Genomic DNA, 24,537 nt, shown 5'->3' on the forward strand with positions numbered 1-24,537 from the left:
AGAGCACTTAAATTTCCTTGGACTAGGTAGGATTCGAGGTGTTGAAGAGCAAGAGAGCAGGTGGGGAGATGGCAGGGACCTCTGCTCAGTGCCGTACAGAGAGCCACGGGGGACTGCTGCGAGGGGGGAGCCCGGAGCCGCCATCCCTGCGATGCTGCCTGCACCCTGGCCCCCCTGCTCATGAGGCTGGGAAGTAATGAGGGGGGGACCTGGAAAAGGGGACAGCCTGGGGCAGTGAACTCCAGGGAGCTGAGGGGTGTCAAGGGCAGCACTGAAGAGCCGGAGCCGGAGCTGGGGAGGGTCCGGCAGAGGTGGCCTTGGGCTGTGCCGGGTCAGGAAGAAACTTTCTCCTGGGACTCAGGACGGTGGCCTTGCTCAGTGTTTCTTGCAGATGCCTCTGCAGTGGCTGCCTGGGGACACTGCTCCTCTTTCCCCTCTTGTATTAAAGGGCCCGTGAAAGGGGGCGAGGAACAGGGGGCGAGGAACCTGCCCACCCCGGAGGGCTAGCGGCTCTACTGGCGGGTGTCGAGGAGGCAGCAGGCAGGGCGGCCCTGCACAGGGAGAAGGAGGCAGGGAGAGGGGAAAGCATTGCTCCGAGGGAGAGCTGCAGGCAAGGGAAGGCTGAGAATGACAAAGGCAGCCAAGCACTCACCCGCAGTCTGCGTGCCTGGGACCTCTTGCTCTCGCTCTGCTCCCAGCCTGGCGTGCCTGGCCCAGCTGGGACGGTCCTGCAGCGTCTGATCACTGCGAGCACCTCCTGCCTGCTGCCAGCTCCCGGGCTGCCAGGCCACCTTGTCTTTTAAAGGTCACAGCCAGAGGACCTTGCAGTAAATATAAGGTGCTGATGGGAAGCTCTGTTCCAGCATCGCCATCTCCTCCATCGGCAGTAGGGCTCTGCCTGCTCCTGGTCCCGGAGCCCAGCATCCCCTGGCTCGGGGAGGTTTGGGAGGGGGCTGGGGCTGTCCTCCCGTTGCTGCCGGGAGTGGGGCCAGGGCTGCCCCGGCAGGATGCTCCAGGGCAGCCGGGGCCAGCGCTGCGCCTGCTGCATTGAGCTGGGAGGCTGCAGCCCAACTGCTCTGCTCAGCTCTACCCCGGTACCCACGTGGAGGGAAGCAGGAGCCTTCCTCGGAGAGCAGCCTGGCATTTTAACCCTCCCAGCTCCATTAGTGCAAGGTGAGAGGGAGCGAGGGGTACACAGGGGCCTGGCAGCCACTGTGACCACCCCCGGCAGACTGCAAGCCAGCTGGCAGGACCCCTGCGCCCTTCTTCCTGTCCCCCCGGGGAGGTGACAGTGTCCGAGCAGAGGGTGCTCGCCTTTCCTGAAACCAGACACAGCAGCCTTGTGCTGGACTCAGCAAAACAAGTTTCCGCTGAGCCGCAGTATCTCCAGGTCCCATGCCGGACATCCCAGCATTGTGCCAAAATCCCAGGGCCAGCTGCTGCGAGTGCCTTTCCTGGCTGCGGCACGCACCGCTCGCCAAGGTCGGGCTGTGGGAGATCCGAGCCTTTCCCAGGCCCGCGGCAGATGTCTCACGAGATCAGTCGGCCGAGGAGACTGGCCAGAGCTGCCAAGCGTGACAGCTCCATCAGGTTCCTGTGACGGGCAGCGTCCTGCTCCGAGCTGTGGGGCCGTGCGGCCGGGAGGGCACGGCTGGCCCTGGGCATGCAGCAGGAGCGGGCAGCATGGCACCAGGCTTGCCGGCTGGCCCCAGCGGGGCACGCGGAGCCCTGCCTCGGCAGAGATGCTCAGCAGGGAGACAGTGCCCACAGGGGCATGTCATTGCAGAAGTAGCTGGGTACCCGCCTGCCCTGCACACCCGGTTTGTGCCGCTGCCCACTGGAGCCCTTTTGTTTTTCCTGGCTGACCCTCCCAGCTGGGTAGTGCTGCTATTCCCAACCCCCCTGCCTCCAAAAGGATTTAGGGCTCTGCTGGGGGGATTCCCGATGGCAGTTTGGCCAAACCCATCCCAACTTTACCCACCTTTTTGGAAGCAAACTTGGCAGACACCTGAGCATGCCAGGAAGGAGTCCTCCACGCGTAACGGCCTTTCCCTGCACCAGGGTACGGGTACTACTCTTTCAGGTCCCCAGTGCTGCAGGTCTCTGTGGTCCTGCTTACCGGATGCTGGAGGGTCCAGCCTCAGCCTCGTCTGCCCCCCCCCCCCCTTTCAGCACCTGTGACTGTGGCCCTAGCAGCCATCATGCACCCTTGCAGGGATGACAGGCATCCCTCCGCCCTTTCAGACCTCTCTGCCGAGCTGCTCCTCAGAGGCGTGCCACCCCCCTCACAATTAGCAAGGCTCCAGCAGATGCAGCGCTCCTCCTCCTCCTGTCTCAGCACACCGCTTGCTCGCCAGCGGCTGCTGCTGCTCCCCTCACCAAGCCATATCCACCACCTAGCCGTATCCATCGCAGCCGCCCGCCGAGACACTTTCTGCTGCGTCAGCAGTACTCACCACGCTGCTCCCGCAGCGCCGGCTGCCAGCGCTGCCCAGCCTGCTCTGCCTGTACTTTTCCTGCCTCTGTTGCCAGTTCTGCAGCCCTAACTCCTCAACGCACAGGCACAGCTGGCATCCTCTCAGGGTGACCTGGGATGCCCCCATGCCCTGCAAAACCTCCTGCTTTCCCTCTTCCCTCCTGCTTTGCGCTCCTGGCCAGGTGGGAAGGAGAGCGAGCTGCGAAGGGGGCTGGAGCAGGACTGAGGAGTCTCTGGAGCTGGCAGGCCACAGCACTCCAGACATGCAGGCAGGGCCCTAGGCAGCATCCCTGTAGGTGAGCTGCTCTCACACCCGAAAAGCAGCAATCCTGTTTGGGGAAGCCATGCTGTAGTGCTGTGTCCAGCAAGGGAGGTACAGCCTTGCTCCCCCCCCCGGGATGAGCTTTGCCGAGACATGTGCCCTGTGCCAGCAAGGACTACAGCCTGGAGAAACGGTCAGTGCTGCTCCTTGAACCTCCTCCCCCCGCTTCCCGCCATGCCTGTTCTGAGGGTGCGTCACCTCCCGCAAATTGCTGCTCTGCACCGGGGTCTGGTTGTCTAATGGACCTGGTGAAGCTCAGTCTCTGCCCATCACATCATCAGAGGCCTCCATTAGGAGGGCCCCCACCACTGCCCTTTTGGATGTGGGCTGCTGAGGGTTAGGTCTAATGGACGTGATGGTGAGGAAAAGGTCGTGGAGACGTGAACTTATGTGCAGGCAATTATCCTGGAACGAGCTCACAGTGACAAAAACAAGTTTTCAGCGCGTCCCCTTTGGCGCCAAGCAGATTCCCCCCGCAGCCTTGCCCATCAGTGTCCAGCTCCGCGTCCCCATCTGGGGTTGCAGAACTCTCTGCTGTCAGCCTTAGGGCTAGAGGGTTGCTGGTAGCTACATGGGGCTGGGGGCCGGGACACTGGTGGTGTCACCCCACTGACGTGCACCGAACCAGAGCCGGGCCTCAGCCTCGGCCCCTTTTTTTGTCCTCCCCCCCGGAGAAGCCACCGGCCTTCGTGGCGCTTTGCCCCTTTCCTAAGGGGTTGCAGGGCAGCACCAGCCCAGCGTTGCCGGTGCCCCCCCCCCCCGCCCTGCGCCCACCCTGCGCCCACCCTGCGGTCCCTGCTGCGGCTCTCGCAGATGTCGGGGCCGAACCCCGCCGGGGGGGGGTGGGAGTGGCGGTAAAAGGGGCAACCTCCGGGGCCGGCGAGCTGGGCTGCCCTGGGGGCGGGCGAGGGCAACACCCGGGGATACAGACCGGGGTGTGCAAGGGACGCGAGGGGGCAGCCCGGGCCGAGCCCCCCCCACCTCCCGCAGGCGGGGCGGATGCGCGGCGCGGGGGGGCGCGGGGGGAGGAGGGCGCAGCGCGGCCCCGCCCGGCCCGGTTCGGCTCGGCCCCGCCCGGCGCCGTTCGCCCTCCGCGGGGGCGGCCAGAGCCGGGCCGCTGCGGGCCAGCACGGAGCGAACGGCCCCGCTCCGCAGCCATGGCCCCGGGCTCGCCCGCCGCCCGCCGCCGCGCCGCGCCGCGCCTGCTGCCAGCGCTCCTGGGTAAGGGGCGCGGGGGGGGGGCACCGGGGACCCGCTCCTCCCCGGGTACCGCCGGCGTCCTGCCGCCCCCCCTACACACACCCCGGCCCCACCCCGGGAGAGGAGAGCCCCTCGCGCCGGGGTGCTCCCTGGGGACCCCGCGGGCTCCTCCGACAGCCCGGGGCGGGGGGGGGGGGGGCACTGCGGGCCGCCCCCCCTCGTCCTCCCGAGACGGGGTGACCCTCGCTTCGCACTCGGCTGCTTTGCATCTGGCCCCCTCCCGCACCGCAAGGAGTCGGACGCTGCCGCCGCCGCCGCTCAGCTGAATCTGCCGTCCGCAGGCGCTAACGCGGTTCTCTCTGCTCTGCAGACGGAGAGCCCGAAGCACTGAGGATAAGTGACTTGTCCAAGGTGACTTCGCAGCCGAGTCCGAGAGCCGACTCCGAAGTCCTGGCTCCGGCCCCCTGCCCTGCCTGCATCAGTCGCTAACATCGCCAGAGCTTTCCTCCTGCGAGCACTGCGGCTGCATCCCGCTTTGCCCTGCTCCGCTCGGCCGCTCTCTGAGCAGGGACGGCGGGCGGCTACCTGCCTGCTAATGGGAGCCGGGGGAGTAGCCGTAGGGAAGCCATGCACTGCTTCAACGCGGCCGCCAGCACGCCCGCCGACAGGTCATTCTTTTTACAGTTCGGTTTTGTAAACCAGCTGGTTGCATGCGCTTCTCCCCAAACCCGTACCGCAGGGCCGCTGCTTGGAGCGTGATGCGCAGACCTGTGTGCGGGGATGCCCGAGTTCCCCAGCTGCAGGGTGGAGGAAGGAGTTTGCAGCCGTCCCCTCTGCGCTGCAGCCCCCCGGGCTGGTTCCAAGCTGCCTGCATCCGCCCTCACGCACCAGCTGCACTTCTGCTCGTGTAGGTCATCCTTGTGTCCAGGGGCACAGAGAGCCTGAAACCAAGGGCTGCCTTGGCAGCGCTTGCTGTTGGGAAACTGCCTCGAGAGGCATTTCAGAGGGCGTAGTCCGTAAGTTTGTTTTAAGCGAGCTGGAGAGATGAGAAGACATGTAAGTACCTGACTCCCTGCAGGATTCGGCTGCTGGTACCTGGTGGAAAGTGCCACCTTGGACAGATGCAGCACAAGCTGCTTTCGGCACGGGGCTGGCAGCAGGGTGGTCGGAGAGAATCCAAGGCGCTGGAGCCCAGGGCACGCGGGGGGCTGGGGTCCAGGGCGGGCAGGTGGGATCCTTGTCCCGCAGGTCGCCCAGGTGGGCTGGGACCCTGGAGGAAGAGGTGGGAAGGGGAGAGCATCTGGGCAGGGCTCTCTCTGTCTGTGTGTTTCGGGGATGCCGTGTTCTCCAGGGAGTGGCAGTGGGCTCCCGGCTGCGCCGGGGAGCCACACCATGGTGTCTTTCATCGGTGCCCGCAGGAGGGGTGAGGCCCATGGGTCCTGTCCCGGAGCACACCGTGCCTGAGCTCGGGCTGGCCAAGGGGAGCCTGCCCAGCCCACTGGGCACGGCTTGCTGTCTGTGCCAGGAGGTCACGTTGATTTTTATGGGCAAGGCAAGCTTTCTCACAGATGGTGGAAGTGTCCCATGCCTTTTCAGGTGAATCCCATGTGCCCTTTCCATTAGGGCAGTGGTTCCCAGACCGGGTTCCTGACTGGCCGCGGGAAAACTGGCGGGCTGCCAGCAGCCCGTGGGGGGAAAGTCTTGCTCTGGGCCCTGGCCCAGGTTGGAGGGCTATCGCTGCTGTCACTGGGGCTGGGTCCCAGGCTGCACACCCAGCACCGCTGCACATAGCTCAGTGGCTCTGGGACCCCTTGTCACGGGGGGGCTTGCCCCAGGGACTCAGCCTCAGCAAGAGCAGGCAGCCAGGGCTCTGGCAGCAGCAGGAGCAGCTGCTCCGCGGTTCCCCTTCCCTGTCTCCTGAGGAAAGCTTGTGCCTGCGTGCACGACAGTTAGCCTAGAGCCCTCGGTGGGGCTTGACCTGCACGCTGAAGGTTGGGGCTCTGGTGGTGCAAAGTGCAGCAGCTTCGGGCACATGGAAAAGTAATGGTGGCAGCTGGTGTGGCAGGTTGAGTCAGTAATCTCCCAGCCTCCCAATGTGTTTTCCACTGCACTTTATTTAGCGGTAGCGTATCAATTCTGTCTTCCTGAGACCACAGCATGACAGGAACAAGATCAGCCTCCGTTTACCCCACACATTCAATTCAGGTTATGTTCATGATGTTATAACAGTGGCAGACAGGATTAAAAGTGTTACAAGCTGCACAGAATCGTCTTTCCTGCAAGTAACTGTCCGCTTGCAGCACCCCGCCTACTCAGGCATACCTGCAGAGCCAGGCATCCGTCTGCAAAGTCTTACTCCAGGGAGCAGTGCGATTCCCGCGGGACGCTCCTGAATGTGAAGTCCCCTCTGTAGCATCGCCAGGGCTGGTCTTTGAGCCTGACAATTGCAGGAGACCTCCATCTGGTGGGAGCCACTCCCTGACGTTAGCTAAAGCCTCTCAAGCAAAATGAAAAGTCTTTCTTTGTAAAGTTAAGTAACTCCTTCCCTGCAGTGCTTGCAATGCAGCACTGCAGCAGGGCCCGAAGCCCAGGATGCAGGGCTCTCGGGCTTGGCTCAGGCTGCGACGTGCCTGGGGAGTTGTTAGCACGGGCGTGTGTGGGAGAATAAATCAGCAGCTGAAGCGGCTGCAGAGAGACGCAAATCTGAAGCTGAGGGCAGTGTATCCGAGTTAAGGTGTCAGTGGAGCTGGGGAGCAGCTTGCAGCTGTGGGAAGGGCTGCGTCCCCTGTATTTTGGTTGTCTGAGTGCCCAGGGAAAGCTTTGTAGGGATGGCAGGGTCCCTTTGGTGGCTGAGGTCTGGGAATGGGGAGGACAAGGCTTTGCTGCGTTCTCTCGCATCTTGGCCATAGCACATCACACAAGCGGGACTGGGCCCCAGTGGGATGGGGATGGGGAACAGGGCTGCTCCCCTGGCCCGGAGCAAAGCATTCCTGTGCCCCCCCGGCAAGGGTTCCTGTGGACACGGCTGGCCCAGCCTGGTGCCCAGGGGTGAAGTGCCAGTCCCCTGCATGGCACCCCAGGAGCTTTCAGGCGTGCTCTCAGCTCATGTGGCTGGACTCGTACCTGCTCCTCCATGCCTTCCTCCCTGCTAACGGGGAGGAGAGGAGTGGGAGAGCTGCATTCTGCAGTTTGAAGGTCATCTGTCAGCTACAGCAGGAGATGAAGCTCTCCGCAAGGCAGGCGTGAGAGGGTGCCGCTCCGGGGGTCCGCACAGGCGCTGCAAGGAGCCTGCTGTGCTGCCTCGCTGCCAGAGCCCTTGGCTGGGGCGGCGGACGGGCCAAGTAGCAGGCGTCCAGGACAGCAATGCTAATTAGTGCTCAGACTCCCCGCTTGAAGAACAGAGAGCTCTGCTTTGCTTTGGGCTTCTTTTTTCCCCCTTTAAGGTTTAGCTGAAGGCCTTGCGGATAACATGCAAATCGGGGCTTTCATTCGCACGCTTTATTCGTGGTGATGCTATGGTTCCCTTTGAATCCCCGCTGCCTCTGTGGGTGCCAGCCAGCCCCCACCGTTCCTGCGGGAGCACGTCCCCTATCTCTGCCGAGCTGGCCGGGAACAGGCGCGTTTGCTCCTGCCACGGCAGCCTGCTGTGCTGAAGGGGATGAGGAGTAACAGACCCATCCCTGGGCTCTGGGAGGGGAGGAGAGCTGGGCTCATGCCCCCGTGCTGAGGCTGCGGGGAGGAGAAGGAGGATGCTGTGGGTCCCTGGTGGAGCCGGGAGCAGGACCTCGGGGGGTGAGGGCTGAGCCCCGCTGCCCCCCACGTGTTCCCTGGAAGGGGATCCCCACAGTGGCTGATGCTCCAGCCAGAGGCTGGGCTGCAGCGGGGGAGAAGTGGTCCCTCCCATGCACCACACCGTTCTCTGCATCCTGGCACCGTGTCCTCACTCTCTCCTCCCCTCTCCCTGCCAGGTTTGCACATCTTCGCCATCGCCTTTGCCTTGGAGGTGTCCGTGGGGAAGACCAACACTGTGATGGCTCTGAATAACTCCAATGTCCTGCTGCCCTGCACCTTCACCACCTGCATAGGCTTTCAGGACCTGGTCTTCACGTGGTATTTCAACTCGACAGAGATGGTGGGTGGCTCTCTGGGCTTTGCCTCTCTTTTCCTGGCAGGTCCTTTTCTACTTTCCCAGTGCAGACCAGCACTGCAGTTTGCACAGAGTTCCCTTTCTCCTCTTGCAGGATGCCCGTCCCTCCGAGTGTCTCCAGCTCTGGGGGGACAGGGCTGTGCAAACAGGGTGACTCAAATATCCTGGCACATCCGTGCTTTTGGCACAGGGCTGTTCTGGATTTTCTGCTGCCCGCAGGCTCGTTTCTGTTCATAAATTGGCCATAAACTGGGTGGTCAGGCGCAAGTCTGTGCTTTGGGCAAAATGCAGTGAATTTTCTCCTCCTGCGCTTGCCCTGAAATACTAAAGGTTCTGTATAGATTTGTTTCCTGCTGGGAAGATTCTGCTCTTCAACTCCTTTAGCAGGAGGGCTGGTTTAGAGCAGGTCCATCCTCGCAGGCTGGCCAGCCCTGCATGGCCCTAGAGCAAAGAGACTCTCCGTGCCCTGGGGTTCTCCTGTCTTTTGTGTCATCTGTAACATTACTGCAGAGCAAGTCAGATTGATCTGTTGCTTCCTGGGTGGGCTGCACGTCAGGTCCCCCTCCACAGCCATTCCTGCTTTAGCGGGCTGTGCCAGGACCCTTGGCTGTGCGTGTCTGTGTGTGCAGAGGTAGGGCAGGGCACAGGCAGGAGAGCTTGAGTCTTTCCCTCCCCTGGGGTAGTTGGGAGCCCAGCTGACCCCACGTCCCACATCCCTGCCTCTGCAGATTTACCACGGCAAGATAAAGAGCAAAGCCTCGGAGCCCTTCCTTGTGGGACGCAACCCCCGGGTCGAGTTTGTTGGCTCGACGACTGGGAAGGACAACAACATCTCCATCGTCCTGAAGAACGTGGAGTTCAGCGATGCTGGCAAATACACCTGCCATGTCAAGAACCCCAAGGAGAAGGATGCACAGCACAATGCCACCATCTTCCTCACGGTGGTCCAGAAGAGTAAGTGCCAGCCAGGGCTCCCTTGCCCCGCAAGCAGCACTGGGGCGGTGGGGATGCAAACCCACACTGACTCCACCTCAGCTCACAGTTGTGATGCTTCATTGGGTGTCCTGGCTTCTTGGAGGTGGTTGGCATCCCCGAAGGGCAAGGCTTGGCCTTGTGGCCCTCTGTGCCGTGGGCCGGCGGCTGGTGGAGGGGGTTGCTGCTTTGCTGGGGGGGCTGTGCAGCTGGGAGCTCCCTGCTTCCCTCCTGAGACCCCTCAGCACCTTCTCTCCTGCAGTGGTGGAGGCAGACAACACTGTGACACTCATCATCGTGGGCGTTGTTGGGGGGCTCATCGGCCTCCTCATCCTCTTCATGCTCGTCAAGAGGGTTGTCCTGTTCATCATCAAGAAGACCCAGGATGGGAAGTGAGTGCGGGTGCTGGTCCCGGCACCTTTCGGCGGGTGCTGCCCTGGGCCAGGGCTGCCCAGGGCTGGGGTCATGTCGAGAGGGGCCGGGGGGGGCTGGGGGCTGTCAGCTGGCCATGTGCTCTCCCCCAGGAAGGAGTGTCTCGTGAGCTCATCGGGGAACGACAACACCGAGAACGGCTTGGCCGGCTCCAAGGCGGAACAAAAAGCACCACCAAAGGCATGAAGCAGCGGCGCCCCAAGCCCCGGCCCGCCTGGCAGCAGGGAGGCTGGGCAGGGGGACAAGCCTTTCCCTTTTGTTTTCTTTCCAAACTGCCAACGCTTGAGACATGTTTCTATTACACACGTGCCTGCAACCTGCACTGCTTCTCAGAAAAAGGCTTCAGCTGCAGCGGGACTGGGAGCTTCTTGCAGACTCTGACTGGGACGTGCCTGGGACAGGGAGAGCCACCTGCTCCGCTCTGAGGGAAGGCAAGAGGGTGCCGGGCGGGCGGCGAAGGGGCCGGGTGCTGGGGAGTGCCCTGGTCTGCGGCCGGGTGCGCTGCGCTCCCAGGGCTGGTGGGCGGCCGGGGGTCCCGGCGTGCCTGAGGTGGGTAGAGGCTGCAAGGAGCTTAGGGCGGCTCGTCTGACTGCGGCGATGCTGAGCTGGGGCGGGCAGGAGCTGCTTGCATCACGCAGCAGGTATGTGGAGCAGAGCGAGGGTGCACGGAACTCGCTGTAGAGATAGAGGCTCCTGCTTCAGCTCTCCTGTTAAGCACACTCAAGAACCAAATCGGTGGAAGATCCGTTGCTGTCGGGGCTGTCATCTCTTCCCAGCCACGCTCCGGGCCCCGAGGTGCCTCCGTTCCTCCAAGGGCTGGGGGGACCAGCAACTGGGGCTGGCTGTGTCCTGGGGTCACCGCTGGCCTGCGGTGGGGTGAAGCTCCCATGTTTCACACTCGCTTGGCCCCTGTGCAGGGCCACCCCCACCGGGGGCAGCGGGGGGGCTTCTCCCCCAGCCAGCCTTCTCGGGAGGCACTCCCTGGGTTTGTGCTGCTGCTGCTCCTGCTCCTCCTCCCCTCTTTTTAAAGCTCATCACTCAGAGCAGCAATGCTTTTGATGCTGACTCGCCAAGGCTTAACTCGTTAGGCGGATATTTTTTATATTAGACTCCAGTGGGAAAATGGCTGATTGCATTTCCCTTTCACCTGAGGAAAACTGTGGCACTCCATCTGCGATGCAGGGAGGGAGCACGGTCAAGCCCTGGCGAGGGGAGCTGGGCTAGGGCTGCACCAGCCTGCTCCCGGGCCTGCCATCAGCCGCTGGGTGACCTTGGGCAAGTCGCTCTGCCTCTCCATGCCTCAGTTTCCCCATCTGTAATACTGCTCTACCTCACAGGGGTTGTTGTGAGGCTTCCTTGGCTAACATTTGCAAAGTGCTTCGAGATCCTTGGATGAGGGGTGCCACAGAAAGCCAGAGGGTCTTTGCGAAGGGTACCTGCAGTGGGGATTTGGGCAACCCAGCCCCCTTCCCAAGGGCTGTAGCAGGACGTGAGACATGAAGGGAACGAGCTGATCCTACAACTGAACTTGACAATGTCCTTTACAGTGTGATTTGTTCCCTAGTCCTCCTTTATTTGTGGGTGTCTGTCAGTGAAGCTGCAGGACAGGCAGCTCCCCTGTCCCCACTCGAAATCGGGAATCAAAGCTGAGCCCTGACTTCCCCGGCTACAGGGGCTTGCACCCCAACAGAGGTGCTGGAGTGGAAGGTAGGCAAAGAGTTGGTGGGCAAGGTGAACAAGGAAAGGTCAGGCACTGCCTTCTGCCAAGACTACTGTGGCAGAGGTCAGAGCCCACCTGCTCGCTCATGGGGGTGGTGGTACGGAGAGCACCTTCCAGCCTTTGCCCGGGCTGAGCATTTGGGACAGGGGACAGGTACAGGCACCTGGCCCCAGGCAGGTTTCCTTGGCGGCCAGTTAGACGGGCAAGTGGGAGTCAGGTCCCCGGGATCCCGGTCCTCTCTCTGAGGATCCGTGGGACCCTCAGGCAAATCACTTGACTTGTCTGCGCTTCAGTTTCCCCATCTGTAGAACGGGGACAGTAAATCGGACCTACCTCACAGGAGGTGTGAGGCTCCCTGCATCGCTTTGCAAAGTGCTCCAAGACCCTGGGGCAAAAGGCACTCCGTAAATGCAAAGTATCGTTACTGTACCATTGTCACGCATGACAGTCTGGGCAGGAAGGCGTGAGACCTCCCAGTTGCCCCAAGAGACCCCCCAGCCCATGCTTGGAGGAGAACTTCCGTGGGAGAGGACAGTGAAGGGAGGAAGGGATTTTTTTAAAGAACTATTTTTAGCTGTCCTAACCTGTTGGCCTTTTTTAGACAGTATCTGGACACAGTTCCACCTACCACAGGATATGCAATGCTGTACTATGCATGGATTACTCCTCTGGCTTGATGGGAAAAGTCAACATAACTAGTTTTTGAAAGATAACTCTATACGCATATGTGTGTGGGTGCTGTACGGACACGCAGGGGGCTCCAGGGGAGCGGGCTGGCCTGGGGGCTTGTGCCGGCTCCGGCAGCATCCCTGCTGTCCCAAGGGCTTTGGGGGGTCTGCAGAGGCTTTCCGGGGCATGCAGGGGAGAAGGGCCTGCCAGAGGTATGTGCTGCGGCCGACCCGTATGTGTATAAGCATATATAAACACATGTAGGAGATACCTGCAAATAAACACAGGATGTGTACAACATGCTGTGTGATGACTTACAGCACATTTTTGCACTGTAGAGGTCTAGTTAGCTTTGCCTTGAATGAAATAAAGTTTATGTTTACTAGAGAAACTTGCTCTGGTTTGGGTTGCTGTGGGTGCCTGTCTAGCCTTACCATGAACCCCCGGGCATGCACGCTGCATTGCAAGCCCTGCACTGAGGCAAAGAGCAGCAGCATTTCCCTTGTGTGCCGAGCGTGGGCTGTGCCCATTCTCTGCAACTGCTTGTCCTGGGTGGATGACTGCCAGTGCTCTGGCTGCATCCTGGACACGCTGGGGCAAGGGCTGGGTGCTGCTTCCCAGCACCCATGGGTGAGCACTGCCCACTCAAGCCCAGGGGCTGTGGGTGCCTGGAGCTGGGGAGCCAGCCTGGCGTGGGGCGCAGGACAGGATGGGGGCTGCAGTGCTTCTTTTGGAGGGACAGTGTTTGCAGGGTGCTTGGGGGTATTTCCCAGCGCAAAAGGTGCTCTGAGCGCCTGAAAAGCAGGATCCCTCCCTGCCACGTTGCACGGGAATGGCCCCGATTTCTACCGGGGCTGAAGCTACGCTAGAAGAAGTTGATTTAAAAGCATGCCTAATGTCCCTGTTTGTTTACAACAATTTAAACTGACTGCATTCTGCTCAGCTTGTCTGACTGAGTGGCCAAGGTCCACGCAGCCCTTTCTTTCTTGTGTGCAGGAACAGCTTGTTCACAAGAGCCAGCAAATAAACCCTGCTTTGCGCTGGGAAAGCAGCTCCGGTACAGTGCAGGGTATTGTGAAAAATACCCCTGCAAGCAAAAGGGACAAAGCCTTCAGAGGCTGCCTGAAAAAAACAAATACTTTCTTTTAATGGGGATACTCTACGGCACAAACGTCCTTTCCCCTCTGTGTAACAGTAGTGAGCAAACAGCAGCTTAGCCCCACAGGAGCCTTCCTGCCACAGCAGGGTCAGCACAGGGCAATAAATTAATCTTTCTCCGGAAGGGAGCTGGAGCCGGTCAGATTCCTTTGTGGTATCGGTGGCCGTTGTTCCGAGCTGCCCTTTGCCTCCTTGGCTGGCCTCTGGCGCGCTAAATCACAGCCTGCCAGCGAGGGTTTGGGAGGCACCGCTCACCTTCCGTGGCTGGAGATCCATTTCCCAGCTACTGCTGGAGCCAAGACAGCCAAGTGCGTGGGGAGGGAGGCTTGGGGAGAGAGGAGGGACCTGTCCCGGCTGGTCTCAGAGCTCTGACTGGAAGGACAGAGGGAGGGAGAGAAGAAACTGCAAGCTTTGAAGGGCAGCAGCAACCAGGAGGCAAACAGAGTCGCATCCTTAAGGAGCTGGCTGGGCTCCCGCGCAGAGCTGAAGGGGGCTGGTTGCCCACAGCCTGTCCTGCAGCGACAGTGCGGTTCCCCGCTGTGCAGAACCGCCAAGGGGGCCCTGGGCCTTCCCCACCGCCCCCCAAAACCTGCGCAACAGAGCAGCCATGGGTGTTGCTGCAGCAGTGTCGGCAGTACGGCACTGACCCTCCGGACGGCGTAGATCCAGTTGAGGTAGGCACGGACGCTGGTGTAGACGCCGGGCGTGCTGGGGGTCCCGCAGCCCTGGCCCCAGCTGACGATGCCCACCACCTGCCAGTGCCTGCCCGAGTACAGCAGGGGCCCGCCGCTGTCCCCCTGTGAAGGACAAACTGGCTGAGTGGGTGCTGAGGACTCCCCCAGCCCCCAGCGTGGTGGGCACCGGTGGTCACAGCTGCAGCTCGCAGCCGTTTCCCAGGAGCACAGCTCTTCCCTGAAAGGGGCTGTTTCATCGATAGCTGCAGACCAACCCACCCCCTCTTTCTGGACCCGGCACCCCCCACCTGGCAGGTGTCCACCCCGCCTTGGGGCAAGCCGGCACATAGCATCTTCTCGGTGACCTCCCCGTGGTAGGCGACCAGGTTGCAGCTCTCTGCGTCTATGAGTTTCACCTCCGCCTGCTGCAGGGTCTCCGACAGTTTGCCTGCACCAAACGTGGCCGCTCAGAGGGGCCCCCCCAGCAGCTCCGGGTGAGCAGGGACCCCACCGGCCCGGCTCCTCCTGCTCGCCTTCACGCTGTCCCGCTCACCGTGCTCCTGCGTGTAGCCCCAGCCTATCACCCACAGGGACGTGCCCGGCACCAGCTCCTCGTCGAAATAGGGCAGGCAGATGGGCTTGCTGCTGCCTGGGAGGGAGAAGTGAGGTGCAGGAGATGTCTGGGGAGGTTTGCGGGGAAGGTGCCCGTGCCCGGACTGGCCGGGCCCATGCACCAGCCGGGCACCCGGCTCCCTGCTGCGCTCTCGGTAAGGCACCGCTTGCACGCAGCCCACTCCGCGCCGCTGCTCAGTGCTCACTGAGCACTGCCACACGGGGGGGCATCGCCCTCCTAGCCCGCTTCTCGGTGCCGTCAGAAGACACTTGGGACTCTCGCTGTGAGGAGGTATGTGCCACATCTCACCTGAGACATGCAGGGGAGACTGCAGCTTCACCAGGGCAATGTCATTGTCCTTGGGAGATGCAGGTGTCACCTCAGCTAGGAAGACCTTCTCCACAGGGAGGGTGGCAGTGCCCGAGAGGAGGTCGGAGCCGGCCTTCACGCGCCAACTCTGAATGACGGGGTTGTTCCTGTGCACAGACATGCCTCTTACTGCTCCCTTCTTTCCCCTCCGTGAGCCTGCTGTGGGGACAGGTTGCAAAGCCCTGCCTGCACGCTGCCCCGCTCAGCATCAGTCAGCTGCGTTGGCCCAAGGGGCGCAAAGACCTGCGCAAAGCCCTGCGCAGATGTGTTAATTACGGGACATTTAAGCAACACGTAGCTTAAACCCCGAGGGACCCAGCCTGGCCTCGAGGAGCCGGCCCAGCCCTGGCACGTCGGTGCCGGCTGACCGGTGTGCCGCGGCGGGGAGGTCGCTGACTCACTTGAAGCAGTGCGCTGCCGTCAGGACCCAGCTGGGGTCGATAATGCTGCCCCCGCAGATGTGCTCCTTCCTGTACTGCAAGCTGACCTGCCATGGCCAAGCCTCAATGGCGGCCGGACTCCCACCCAGCACACGCGGAGTCCTGATGCTCTCCCCGCAGTCTTTTGCCCGGCGGCGATGGCGGAGCAGCGACAAAGCAACACGTTAGCTGTGGCGGCGGGAGAGAAAAAGCACCCGCTCTGCCCTCCTCCATCCTCGGGGGTGAGCGGGGACGGAGGCTCCCGTGCCTCCCCGGGAAGGGAGTGTGGCCCAGGTGCCTCCCCCTCACCCCGTGACACTGCCTGGGTCACCCCTTTGTGGGACACTTGGCACACCCCCCTTTTGTTCTCTGTTCGCACATCATCCCCAGGCTTGCTGAAATTGGTTCGTCCATTCCTTGCCTTCTCCAGCCCACCAAGCAGATTAGTTTAATCAGGGTAATTCATCAGTAAAAGTAAACCCATCCAGGCAGCTGGTTAAGCCTCTTGTAGGTGTTTCGTTTCTGGGAGGTGTATACTGGCTTGGGAATAAGGCTAGTACTAATTAAGTCCAACTTTTCTCATGCAAACAGTGCGGGAACCAGGGAGGGCCAGGGCTTGGGCCAGAGCTGAGCTCTTGCAGCCGCAGCGCAGCAGCACATGGGGCCATGCCAGGAACGAGGACCTGGAGCGGCATGAGGCCTGCAAGGTGCAAACAGCATCTTGATACTTACTGGAACAAAAGAGCGAAACAACCGATCCAGAGAAGCATTTCCTGGAAGAGGGAGGGAAAGGGCTGGATTTGGCAGAGGAGAGGCTCTGGCTCTGGAGCCAGGCACGGCAGGTGCCCACGCAGGGCGAGGGGCACGGTGGCCGCCTCTGCACAGCCCCCACTGCTCACCTGCCAGGCTCGGGCATCTGGAGGCTGCCGTTGCTCAGCACAAGTTCGTGGGGAGGCAGGGGCTGCCCTGCGTCCGCCTCCACTGGCCAGAAAGTGGGGGTGCTGAAAGACACGGGGAGACACAGGTCAGCAAGTCCCAGGCATGCTACCAGTGGGGCACAGGTGCTGGGAGAGGACAGGCATTGGTGCCCGAGCATCTCCAGAAGCCAGGAAACTCGGCGGTTCTGGCTCAGACTGAGCCAAGGATGGTATAACCCGGTTCCAAAACTTGAGGGACTGAAGCTTTACAAGTAGGTCTTAAATGTTTGCCCGCAGCCCTGACAAAGAGCTGCTGAGATAGGGAGGAAGCAGGAGTTTAGGAAGGGAACATCAACCCTGCGCCAGTGAGCAAGAGAAAGACCCCATAGGAAAAAGGGGGTTCCCTGGGACAGGGACACAGGGATGCCAGAAGCGCCACAGCCCTGAGGGCTGGGTGCAGAAAGGGGGCACTGGCCGCTGAGCCCAGGACCAGGGACAGGAGCGTATTGAAGGAAGGGAGGCTACTCCCTGCTGTTCAGGGAGGCATGGGGCAGGTAGCTCCCGGGGGACCTCAGGGGTGTCCCTGCGGTTACCTCTTGTGATATTTGTGGCCTGGGACTCAAAGCATCTGTCCCTGATTTTTTGGAACTGGAAATACCATCTTGGGCTCACTCTAGGCTCCTAGAGGGGCTCAAACACCAGAACCCATCTTCTCCCTAGTATACCCCTAACTTAACTCAAATTCTCCCTTAATCCAGGGCTGACACCAAACACACAGGGCTAGCGTGCTATTTCCCCAAATCTCAGCTTTAACCAGCTGTAGCTGAATGCAGAACTATAAACTTGCTGGTAGCTCAGGGCAGTGCACGAGGTGGACACAGGTGGGTGACGTGGAGCTTCATCCCAGCTGCAAGGACCCAGCCCTGCCCACAGCTGTGCAGCACCCACACCCAGCACCCAGCACCCACACCACCCACCCAACCGCTGCTCTCCTGGGCCTTTGAAGGGGGAGTGCAGTGCTCTGGTGAGGAGAGTGCATGCTGTTGCGAGCTGCAGGGCAGTCCTGCTGCATGGGTGCCTGTGAGTAGGTGGGGGTGAGGTGAGGGGTAGGAGCCAGGCAGGGTGCCCGTGGGCTGGGGATAGAGCAGAGGACGCTGGGCATGGTACTGTGCTTATGTGAGAAGCTGCCAGGGCTTCTAGCACAGAGACTAGCTGGCTCCTAGGGACGCACAAAGGGCTCTGCGTGGCGGGGATGGACCAAAACCATTAGTGGAGAGCTTTGAGTGGTTTGTAAGTAAAGAGCCCCACTCAAAAAGAGGTTTTGTGGGAGAGGGATAGATAAAATGGGCAAGAGAGCTGTGGAAAAAGCAGCCTTGTACCTCCTGTAGCCCATTTGCTCACAGGCTGCTTTTGCCAGCACCAGGTTGAAGTGGTCGTGGCAGATGCAGGACCAGGCTCCAGTGTTTCTGTTAAGCACCTGCAGGATGGATCTGTCTTTGGAAACACGGGCTGGAGACAGACACAGAGTCAGCTTTGTCGCAGGTGACTTCAGCAGGTGGAGGCTTGCTGCAGCAGCCCAGCCCCTCCAGAGCGCTTGGCAGGGTGTCTTGGACTCACCCCCAGCTGGTGGCCCCTCACGGACCCACTGGGGACAGCTGGCCTCGTCCTCACCCTGCAGACAATCCATGTGCCCGTCACACACCTGCCGCAGCAGCACCAGCTTCAGGGGCTGTTTGCAGAAGAAGTAGTGGTAGTCCAGGTAAACCTTGACTAGAGGGAAAGGGGGAGCTTAGTGCTGAGCTCGTGCTGCTGGGCAGGCTCAGGGCTTGCCTTTGGGGGCTCAGCAAGAAGGTGGCAGAGCCAGTCCCAGCTGAGCCCTGCGTCCAAAGCTGCGTTTGCCAAGCCGCGGCCGTGCCCAGCAGTGGCAGGAGGAAGGGGGAGAGGAGGGCGGGAGCCATACTCAAGAACCCGACCATAACCAGGCAGGCGAGGCTGAACACTGCTGCCAGGATGGGGATGCCAATCCGCTTGAAGGACTCCAGCGCCGTGGAGGCTTTGCGTCTTGTGCTGGGACCTGTGACACAGAGGAGCGTGGCCCCGCATCGCCAGGCCCAGCCTGGCAGCACCCACATCCCCAGCTCCTGTGGGCATTACCTCTGCCATTCAGTCGCTCGGAGGCTAAATCCTGCAAACCAGAGGGGAAAACCAGTCACCAAGCCGAACCTTCGGCCAAAAAGCAAGTCGGCAGGCGGAAAGGGTCCGTAGCAGCTTGGCCAGCTGGCGATCCCCACGCCTAACGTGGGATCCCTAATGTGATCAGCAGCCCTGGGGAGGGCAGCCCAGAGAAAGCAGAGGATCAGCTAAGCATGGGCAGGCACAGAGGCTGCTGTCTCTTGGGCTTGCTCGAGGCCCACCAGGACGATGGGCAGGGAAACTGCCCAAACCCACAGCTGAGGTTGCTTTAGAGCTGCTGGGGACGGGGGCAGCATGTCCTGGTGCAACAGCGCTTGGCTCTGCTGTCACCGGGGATCTCTGGCTGCGGTGTTCCCATGGATGCCACTTGTGCAATTCCAGTAACTGGCTATTAATGTTACAGAGATACTGCCTTTAATGCACTGGAGGCTTAAGAAGTCATAGGTGTTATGAAAGAGGCACTTTCTGATGTGCCAAGAAACCCTGAGTCAAAATACATGTGCCTGCAGGGCTGTGCCACCCAGACATGTCACGATGGGGGTTATTCTTTGGCTGGCCCAGCGTGGGGTCAGAAACCGAGCAGCACAGCCCGAGTCCTCCCCAACAGACTGCTGGAGCGGCTGGAGAAACCAGCCCGGCCCATGGGAACGGGTGCTCTCGGGGCGGGGAGGGAGGGCTCTGCCGCTGCTAGGACACACGTAAACACAGCCCTGGCTGCAGTCAGCAATGGAGTGAGTGATGAATAAGGCATTGATTCCACTTGATCTCCTCGAAATTATTTTCCCGTAATAGCCTCTCATACGAGAGGCGCCCAACTGCAGTAGGAAGGGTCCTGTCAGCGGCACCAGGCAGCCGTTGCTGAAGGAGCCGCTCCTGTCCTAGGTGGGCGGGTTGGTGCTGGGTAAAGATCAGAGCCCCTTTGCGGGGGGGGTTCAGGTGGAGACCGTATCTTTCTCTTGCCCTGTTCTGTGGCCCTGCTTTTGCCACGCTGTTGAGAGCTGCTTCCTGGCAGCTTGCGGTTTGAAAGCGTGCTCCTGCCCTGCTGAGGCTGTGGAAAGCAGCACACTTGCTTTTCCCTTGAATGCCTTTCCAGCCCCAGGCGAGCGCTTTTCCTTTGCTGTTGCTTCTGGACCCTACCACGACAGGTAAGACGAGCTTTTTTGCAGGGCCCGTACCCAGCACGAACAGAGGTAAGGAAGATTAAAAACACTGCAATAAACCCATAGATCCAGGAGAGTTTGGGATTTAGAAGCCTTTGCTCATTTGGCTGCTGAGCGTCAGGAGCAGCACACTTTTCCTGGGCAGCAGAGAGCTGGAGATGATTGCATTCGTTGTCTCAAACGAGAGCAGAGGCCCCTGGGCAACCTCAGAGCTCGGAGGTTGGGGCTTTGAAGAACAGCGGTGCAGTGAGACCGGGGGATGCGGTAAGGCTGTAAAGGGGCTGTGCTCCAGCCCGAGGCTGGTAGGAGGGAGGGGCGGAGATCTCCCTCTCTGGGTCACTGTGTTTGGGCATGTTTAGCTATGCACAAAGACTCTACCAGCAGGACTTTACAGGCGAGTGCCAAGCCATTATTCGTGGGTTAATACACAAAGATAGCTTGGATTTAATGTGCTGCTAGCTCAGCCATCGCTGCCCCTCGCCCAGCCAGGAAACGTTGCCTCCCCATCGCAGCCCTGCCGCATGGCTTGGGCTGCCAGTTTTGGTTGCTCGCCTGCCCGGGAACAAGAAGTGACCTGTGCGGGGGAGGACCAGATCCTGCCCAGTGCTGTGGGCATGTGGCTGTGCCCCAGCATGCAGCTGTCTGGCTCTTTTGAGGGAATGCCAGGGGCCTTTCTCTGAATAGCTGAGCTCGTCTGGCACAGATGCTGAGCATGGGCAAGTCGTGGCGAGCGCCTGCCTCCTGGATGGCCTCTAAGTAGCCCGTCAGGTCTTTTTGGCTCCCACAAGGGCACTGCAGTGCTACCGGAGGATCCCAGCTCAGCTCCTGGGGGCCCGGGGCCTGGCTCCTGGTGGCAGGGAGTCGGGGACCTGCTGGGAGCAGGAGGGCAGGGTGGGAAGAGGAGCATACCTCTTGGACTTCCCATCTTGGCCACCCTTTTGGAGCCGCTTATCTGCAGCATCCGGTGCCTGCAGGAGCCCTGGGAATTTTGTAATGCCGGCTCGGCTTGCTCCCAAACGCTGCCAGTCGAGGGCACGTGGGGCCAGTCCTTCCTCATGCTGACCTCTTGTGTCATCGTGGGCCTGGGCCGGGCATGACCCGGATAATGGGATCCTAACGGTTCCCTGCAGGAACGGTCCCAGGGCCCCGTCGGCTCCTCCAGGCTCTGCGGCATGGCCAGGGCTCTGCAGCTGGGGGGCACCGCAGCTGCCCCTGCCTGCCGGTAAGCTGCCCATACTTGTGCCCATCATGTCGTCTGGTGTCGGGCTCCTTTCTGACAACCCTGGGCAGGTCTTGTGCAGACGCAGGTGGAAGGGATGATGCTGTGGTGCTGGCCACTTTCCCACACAGAGAAGGTATTGCCCATTGTTGGGTTTTGGGTTTTTTTTTCATATTCTTCAGTCCACGAACTTCCTCCGTTTCAAACAGATTCACAGCTTGGAGCTGCCCCAGGGGCTGCCTCTCCATGACTGCCCACTTGCTTTCAAAACCACACTATAAGCAAGAGCTGCACTGGTTAAGCTCAAAGCAAGGCAAGAGCTGTGCCAGCTCCTTTGTGGAGTGGAAGCACATGATTTCCTGGAGAACTCAAGGCTACTGTAACTAATTGAACTCCCTTGCCGTATTCTCTGGAAGCACACTAATGCCGCTCTGGCCAGTCTGCACTCCAGCTGTGCAAATGCCAGCCCACGAACCGTGGACTCCCGATGAACTTCTGCACCTGCACCATCTGAGCAGGCTCAGGCAGCTGGGGTGCAGGCGAACTCTTGCCGTTTGCCCTCCGCAGTGTGTGGCTGAAAGGCTCTGTTGCGCGCCGAGTAGCTGTGCCAGCTGCTCCTGAATGAGGGAAGGTAGGATGTTCCTGTGCAGACCCCACCTTCAAAGGGTGCTCGGATCTGGGGCTAACTCCTTGGCTGCAGGGGGTTTAACCCATGGGTGTGTGTAGCAGGTGGGTGAGTTCCCCACCCCAGAGGGGATGATGTCCCAGTGTATTGCTGGTGGAGGGTTTTACAGCGAGCTGGGCAATACGTGGCTGCCCTCTGTTACAGAAGCCTTTTCCTCCTAGGGAGGGACTGCATGCCAGGCTGGGGTTTGGTGGCCATGGCTTTGCTTGCAAAAGGCACTGAATGAAGGAAGCTGAGCTGAGCACGTCCCTTGTGCTGAGCAGAGGGACTGGGCAGTCCCATGGTATGAGCTGTGTAGAGGGGCAGGGGTGTCAGGCTCTTGCCCAGGCATTGCCTAAGAACCAGCGCCTTCTCCAGGGGACAGGGACGGGACAAGATGCTCCAGAAGGGCACGTGCCCTTGGTGAGCAGACTTGTGAGATGCCCTGCCTGCCTTGTCTGCTTCCCAGTCTGGGAGATGGCCAAGGCAAGCCACAGAGAAATGTGGGAGTGAGACCTTGTGGGGATAGCCAAGCGCCGTATCCAACAGCCACGGCAGGGTGTTGAGAGAGATGGGTAAAATCATTCCCTGCCTGGATGCCGTGGGGGACTAGGGTCAGGGAGCAGCAGCTCTTTTGAGCCTGGGCCGCCTCGTCGCTGGTAAACCACTCCTGGCAGACCTGGGCTGCGAGTGCAGCCAGCTGCGGGGTGTGCAGGGTGCCGGCTGCTCGCTCCTGGGGCGAGGGGCTGGAGGCTGACATGCAGGGAGTGGGCAAAGCGGTGGGCAAAGCTGTCGGTAACTCACCATGTTCATCCAGCTCTGACGTGGTCTTCCACCTGCAGAAACCCGGCAAAGATCCTCCAGTCTGGGACGCAGGGAGGCTGTGGGTGCCCCGATGCCCCAGGAGCCCGGGCTGGCGATGCTCCCGCCACCCCTGTGCCTGAGCTGCTCTGCCCGCGCCGTACTAACACTGGGGCAGGACTGCCCAAGCACTCCTTAAAACCCACAACAGGAGTTGTGAAACAGGAATTGTGATTTGTATTGTAATATAACACCGGTCTATCAGCAGCACCATCACCTGCAATAATCTGAGCATCTGCCACTGGAGGGTGACTCACCTGCAGAGCTGCTGTCACAAAATAGCTTATCAAGAGCCAACTGACTGACAGAGCAGGATTTTTCCTGCTCCTCTCCTCATGATAAGAGGAGCCACAGCCATCCCGCTCTTTGTCTGTCTCTTCCGCGTTGCACTGAGTTGTTTTCAAACAGAGGTTTTAGTAGGTGGAGGAGGAAAGGAGAAGAGTTTACGCATGAGGATACCAGGCCATTATATGGTCCTGTCTCTCGGGTCACTTGGTCTGTGTGTCCCTGCGCAGTCCCAGGTCACGGCTGGCAGGGCCAGAGCGAAGTTAAAAGGAAAGCGAGCGGATGCCCATGACAGGTTACCTCTGGTTACCAGGAATAACCACTCTGGGAGGCAGAGCGGCTTGCTTTAGCCTGCTGCTGGCAGCACTGCCAGGCAGGATGGGCATTTAGGTTTTGGCGTGTGGGAGCCGCTTGCTCCAGCTGGGTGAAGGCTGGTGCGGGGAGCTGGCTGGGGTCAGGGAGTCTGCAGGCTGCGGTTGGCCCCGCTGGCAGCTGGCTGGAAAGCCTGGCCTTGTGCAGACTCATGCTGGAAGTGGTGGGTGTGCAGGATTTGCCAAGCAGCTAATTACCCTCTCCTCCTTTTGTAATCAAGCTTTCCCAACGGTCAGGGAGAGCTGCTGCTGCCAGATGTGTGCACCATGCCAGCGGGGAGACAGCAGAGTGTCCCGGACCTGCAGCTCCTTGGCCGGGGAGCCGTGCCATCGCTGTGCCAGCTCGCCCCTGCTGCAGCAGGGACCCTGCCTGCACTGGGGAGGGCCTGACCAGGGATCCTGGCATCTGCATGTGGCTCTGCAGGTAAGGGCACTCCCCACACTCACTAGTGAGGATCCAGTCCCCTCGGGAGGTGTGGGGGGTCTTGGCTCCTGCCCGCACGGTCCATGCAATGCCCAGAGACTGTGGGATGGAGGGTAGACAGCGGCAGCCGGCGGGTCCAGCCGCACGCTTTGTGCAGGAGGGTGCCCTGCGCTACTGCGGGAACTTTCAGCTTGCAAACTGGTTTAAGGGGCTGCACGCGACAGCGGGGAGCTGGGCAGAGGGCTTGCGTCCCTGATGTGCCACCGTGGGCCCTGGCTGGGGCAGCACAGGCAAATGGCTGCGTGGGCACCTGATGCAGCGTGAACTGCAGCATGGTGGAGCAAGCTCTCCTGTCCAGTCTGGGCATGCCTGTCCCTTGTCAGGGAACAAACTGTGGCTTAAAAGCAGAAGCAGCTCAAGAGATGGGTGCTGCTAGGCAGAGGCTCTGGAGCGGTCCCATGCATCCAGCACCACCAGCGCAGCTGCAGCCCTGTGCTGTGCCACAGAGACCTCCTCGACATGTGGGCAGCCTTCCCAGACCATCCCAGTGCAAGCCCCACGCACCCCACGGCCTGGACCTGCTGCCATGGAAGGGAGAGCAGCCTGGGAGCATCTGTGGGGTGGGAGGTGGCAAGGTGGGGAGCAGCTCTTCCTCCTTCGAGCTTGAGCGAGGGTTTTGAGGAAGCAGCTGAGGTTTGCAGATGTTATGTCACAGTTCCACGTGCCTTCGGGGCTTTGCTTCCTGGAGTGCAGCTGCATTTCCAGCCCATCACCCTTCCCTGGCCTCTTGCGCATGGAGCCCTGGCATGACGCCAGCTTCCGGGCACCCCGGCTCCATCTGGGGTCAGGCAGAGGCCAGGCAGGGCTGGCCCAGGGCCCTGCACAGCCGCCAGCCTCCCTGAGCCACATGAACACGCACCCTGACCCTTTCCTCTCCGCTGCCTGGCGAGGAGCAGTCCCGGCCCTTCTGTCCGAGCCGGACGCTGCCAGGGCCTCGGGGTCTGCAATGCACATCATCCCCTCTGCATCCAGGCCAGCATCCCCACCGGTCCGAGGCATCGCCCCTGGGTCTTGGTGCTCGCTCTTGGGGAGGGCTGCTCAGGGGCTTGGCTCCTGCCCTGGCCGCCCTGCGCTGCTTGCACTGGGGCTTGGCGTAGTCAGAGGCTGCGCCTGGCAAAGCGCACGCAAAGCGGGGAGGGATTTTGCCCTGGCTGCCCAAGTTTCCAAGCTGTTAATTGTTATCCCTGTTTGTTACCTTCTACCTGCAGCCAC

The 24,537-nt window shown here is 60.9% G+C and overlaps 3 protein-coding genes across 5 annotated transcripts in view; 1 reads left to right on the forward strand and 2 right to left on the reverse strand.

Annotated features, from left to right (window-relative positions):
- The window catches only part of LOC128141648 (T-cell surface glycoprotein CD3 epsilon chain), a 134,443-nt gene that overhangs the window by 41,666 nt on the left and 68,240 nt on the right, over positions 1 to 24,537 (reverse strand). The gene's annotated exons all lie outside the window — the stretch shown is intronic.
- On the forward strand, positions 3,875 to 12,329 carry SCN4B (sodium voltage-gated channel beta subunit 4). 3 transcript variants are annotated; one of them, XM_052786660.1, is made up of 5 exons: positions 3,875 to 4,019; positions 7,967 to 8,130; positions 8,874 to 9,099; positions 9,380 to 9,509; positions 9,642 to 12,329. In XM_052786660.1, exons 1-5 carry the CDS (start codon positions 3,956 to 3,958, stop codon positions 9,733 to 9,735), a joined length of 678 nt encoding a protein of 225 aa, XP_052642620.1. In that variant the 5' UTR covers positions 3,875 to 3,955; the 3' UTR covers positions 9,736 to 12,329. The 3 variants fall into 3 exon arrangements, with proteins under 3 accessions (XP_052642620.1, XP_052642619.1, XP_052642621.1); XM_052786659.1 differs by lacking the exon at positions 3,875 to 4,019 and adding an exon at positions 4,416 to 4,666; XM_052786661.1 differs by lacking the exon at positions 3,875 to 4,019 and adding an exon at positions 4,793 to 5,054.
- On the reverse strand, positions 10,260 to 22,399 carry LOC128141201 (transmembrane protease serine 4-like). The gene is given in 15 exon segments (XM_052785810.1): positions 10,260 to 10,458; positions 13,352 to 13,893; positions 14,079 to 14,218; positions 14,324 to 14,419; positions 14,693 to 14,859; positions 15,154 to 15,313; positions 15,904 to 15,944; positions 16,071 to 16,172; positions 17,468 to 17,597; positions 17,706 to 17,858; positions 18,049 to 18,162; positions 18,243 to 18,273; positions 22,129 to 22,154; positions 22,157 to 22,196; positions 22,199 to 22,399. Coding segments are annotated over 15 exon segments (2,142 nt in total).

The sequence above is a fragment of the Harpia harpyja genome, chromosome 4 (genome assembly GCF_026419915.1).
Source record: "Harpia harpyja isolate bHarHar1 chromosome 4, bHarHar1 primary haplotype, whole genome shotgun sequence".
Taxonomy (NCBI): domain Eukaryota; kingdom Metazoa; phylum Chordata; class Aves; order Accipitriformes; family Accipitridae; genus Harpia; species Harpia harpyja.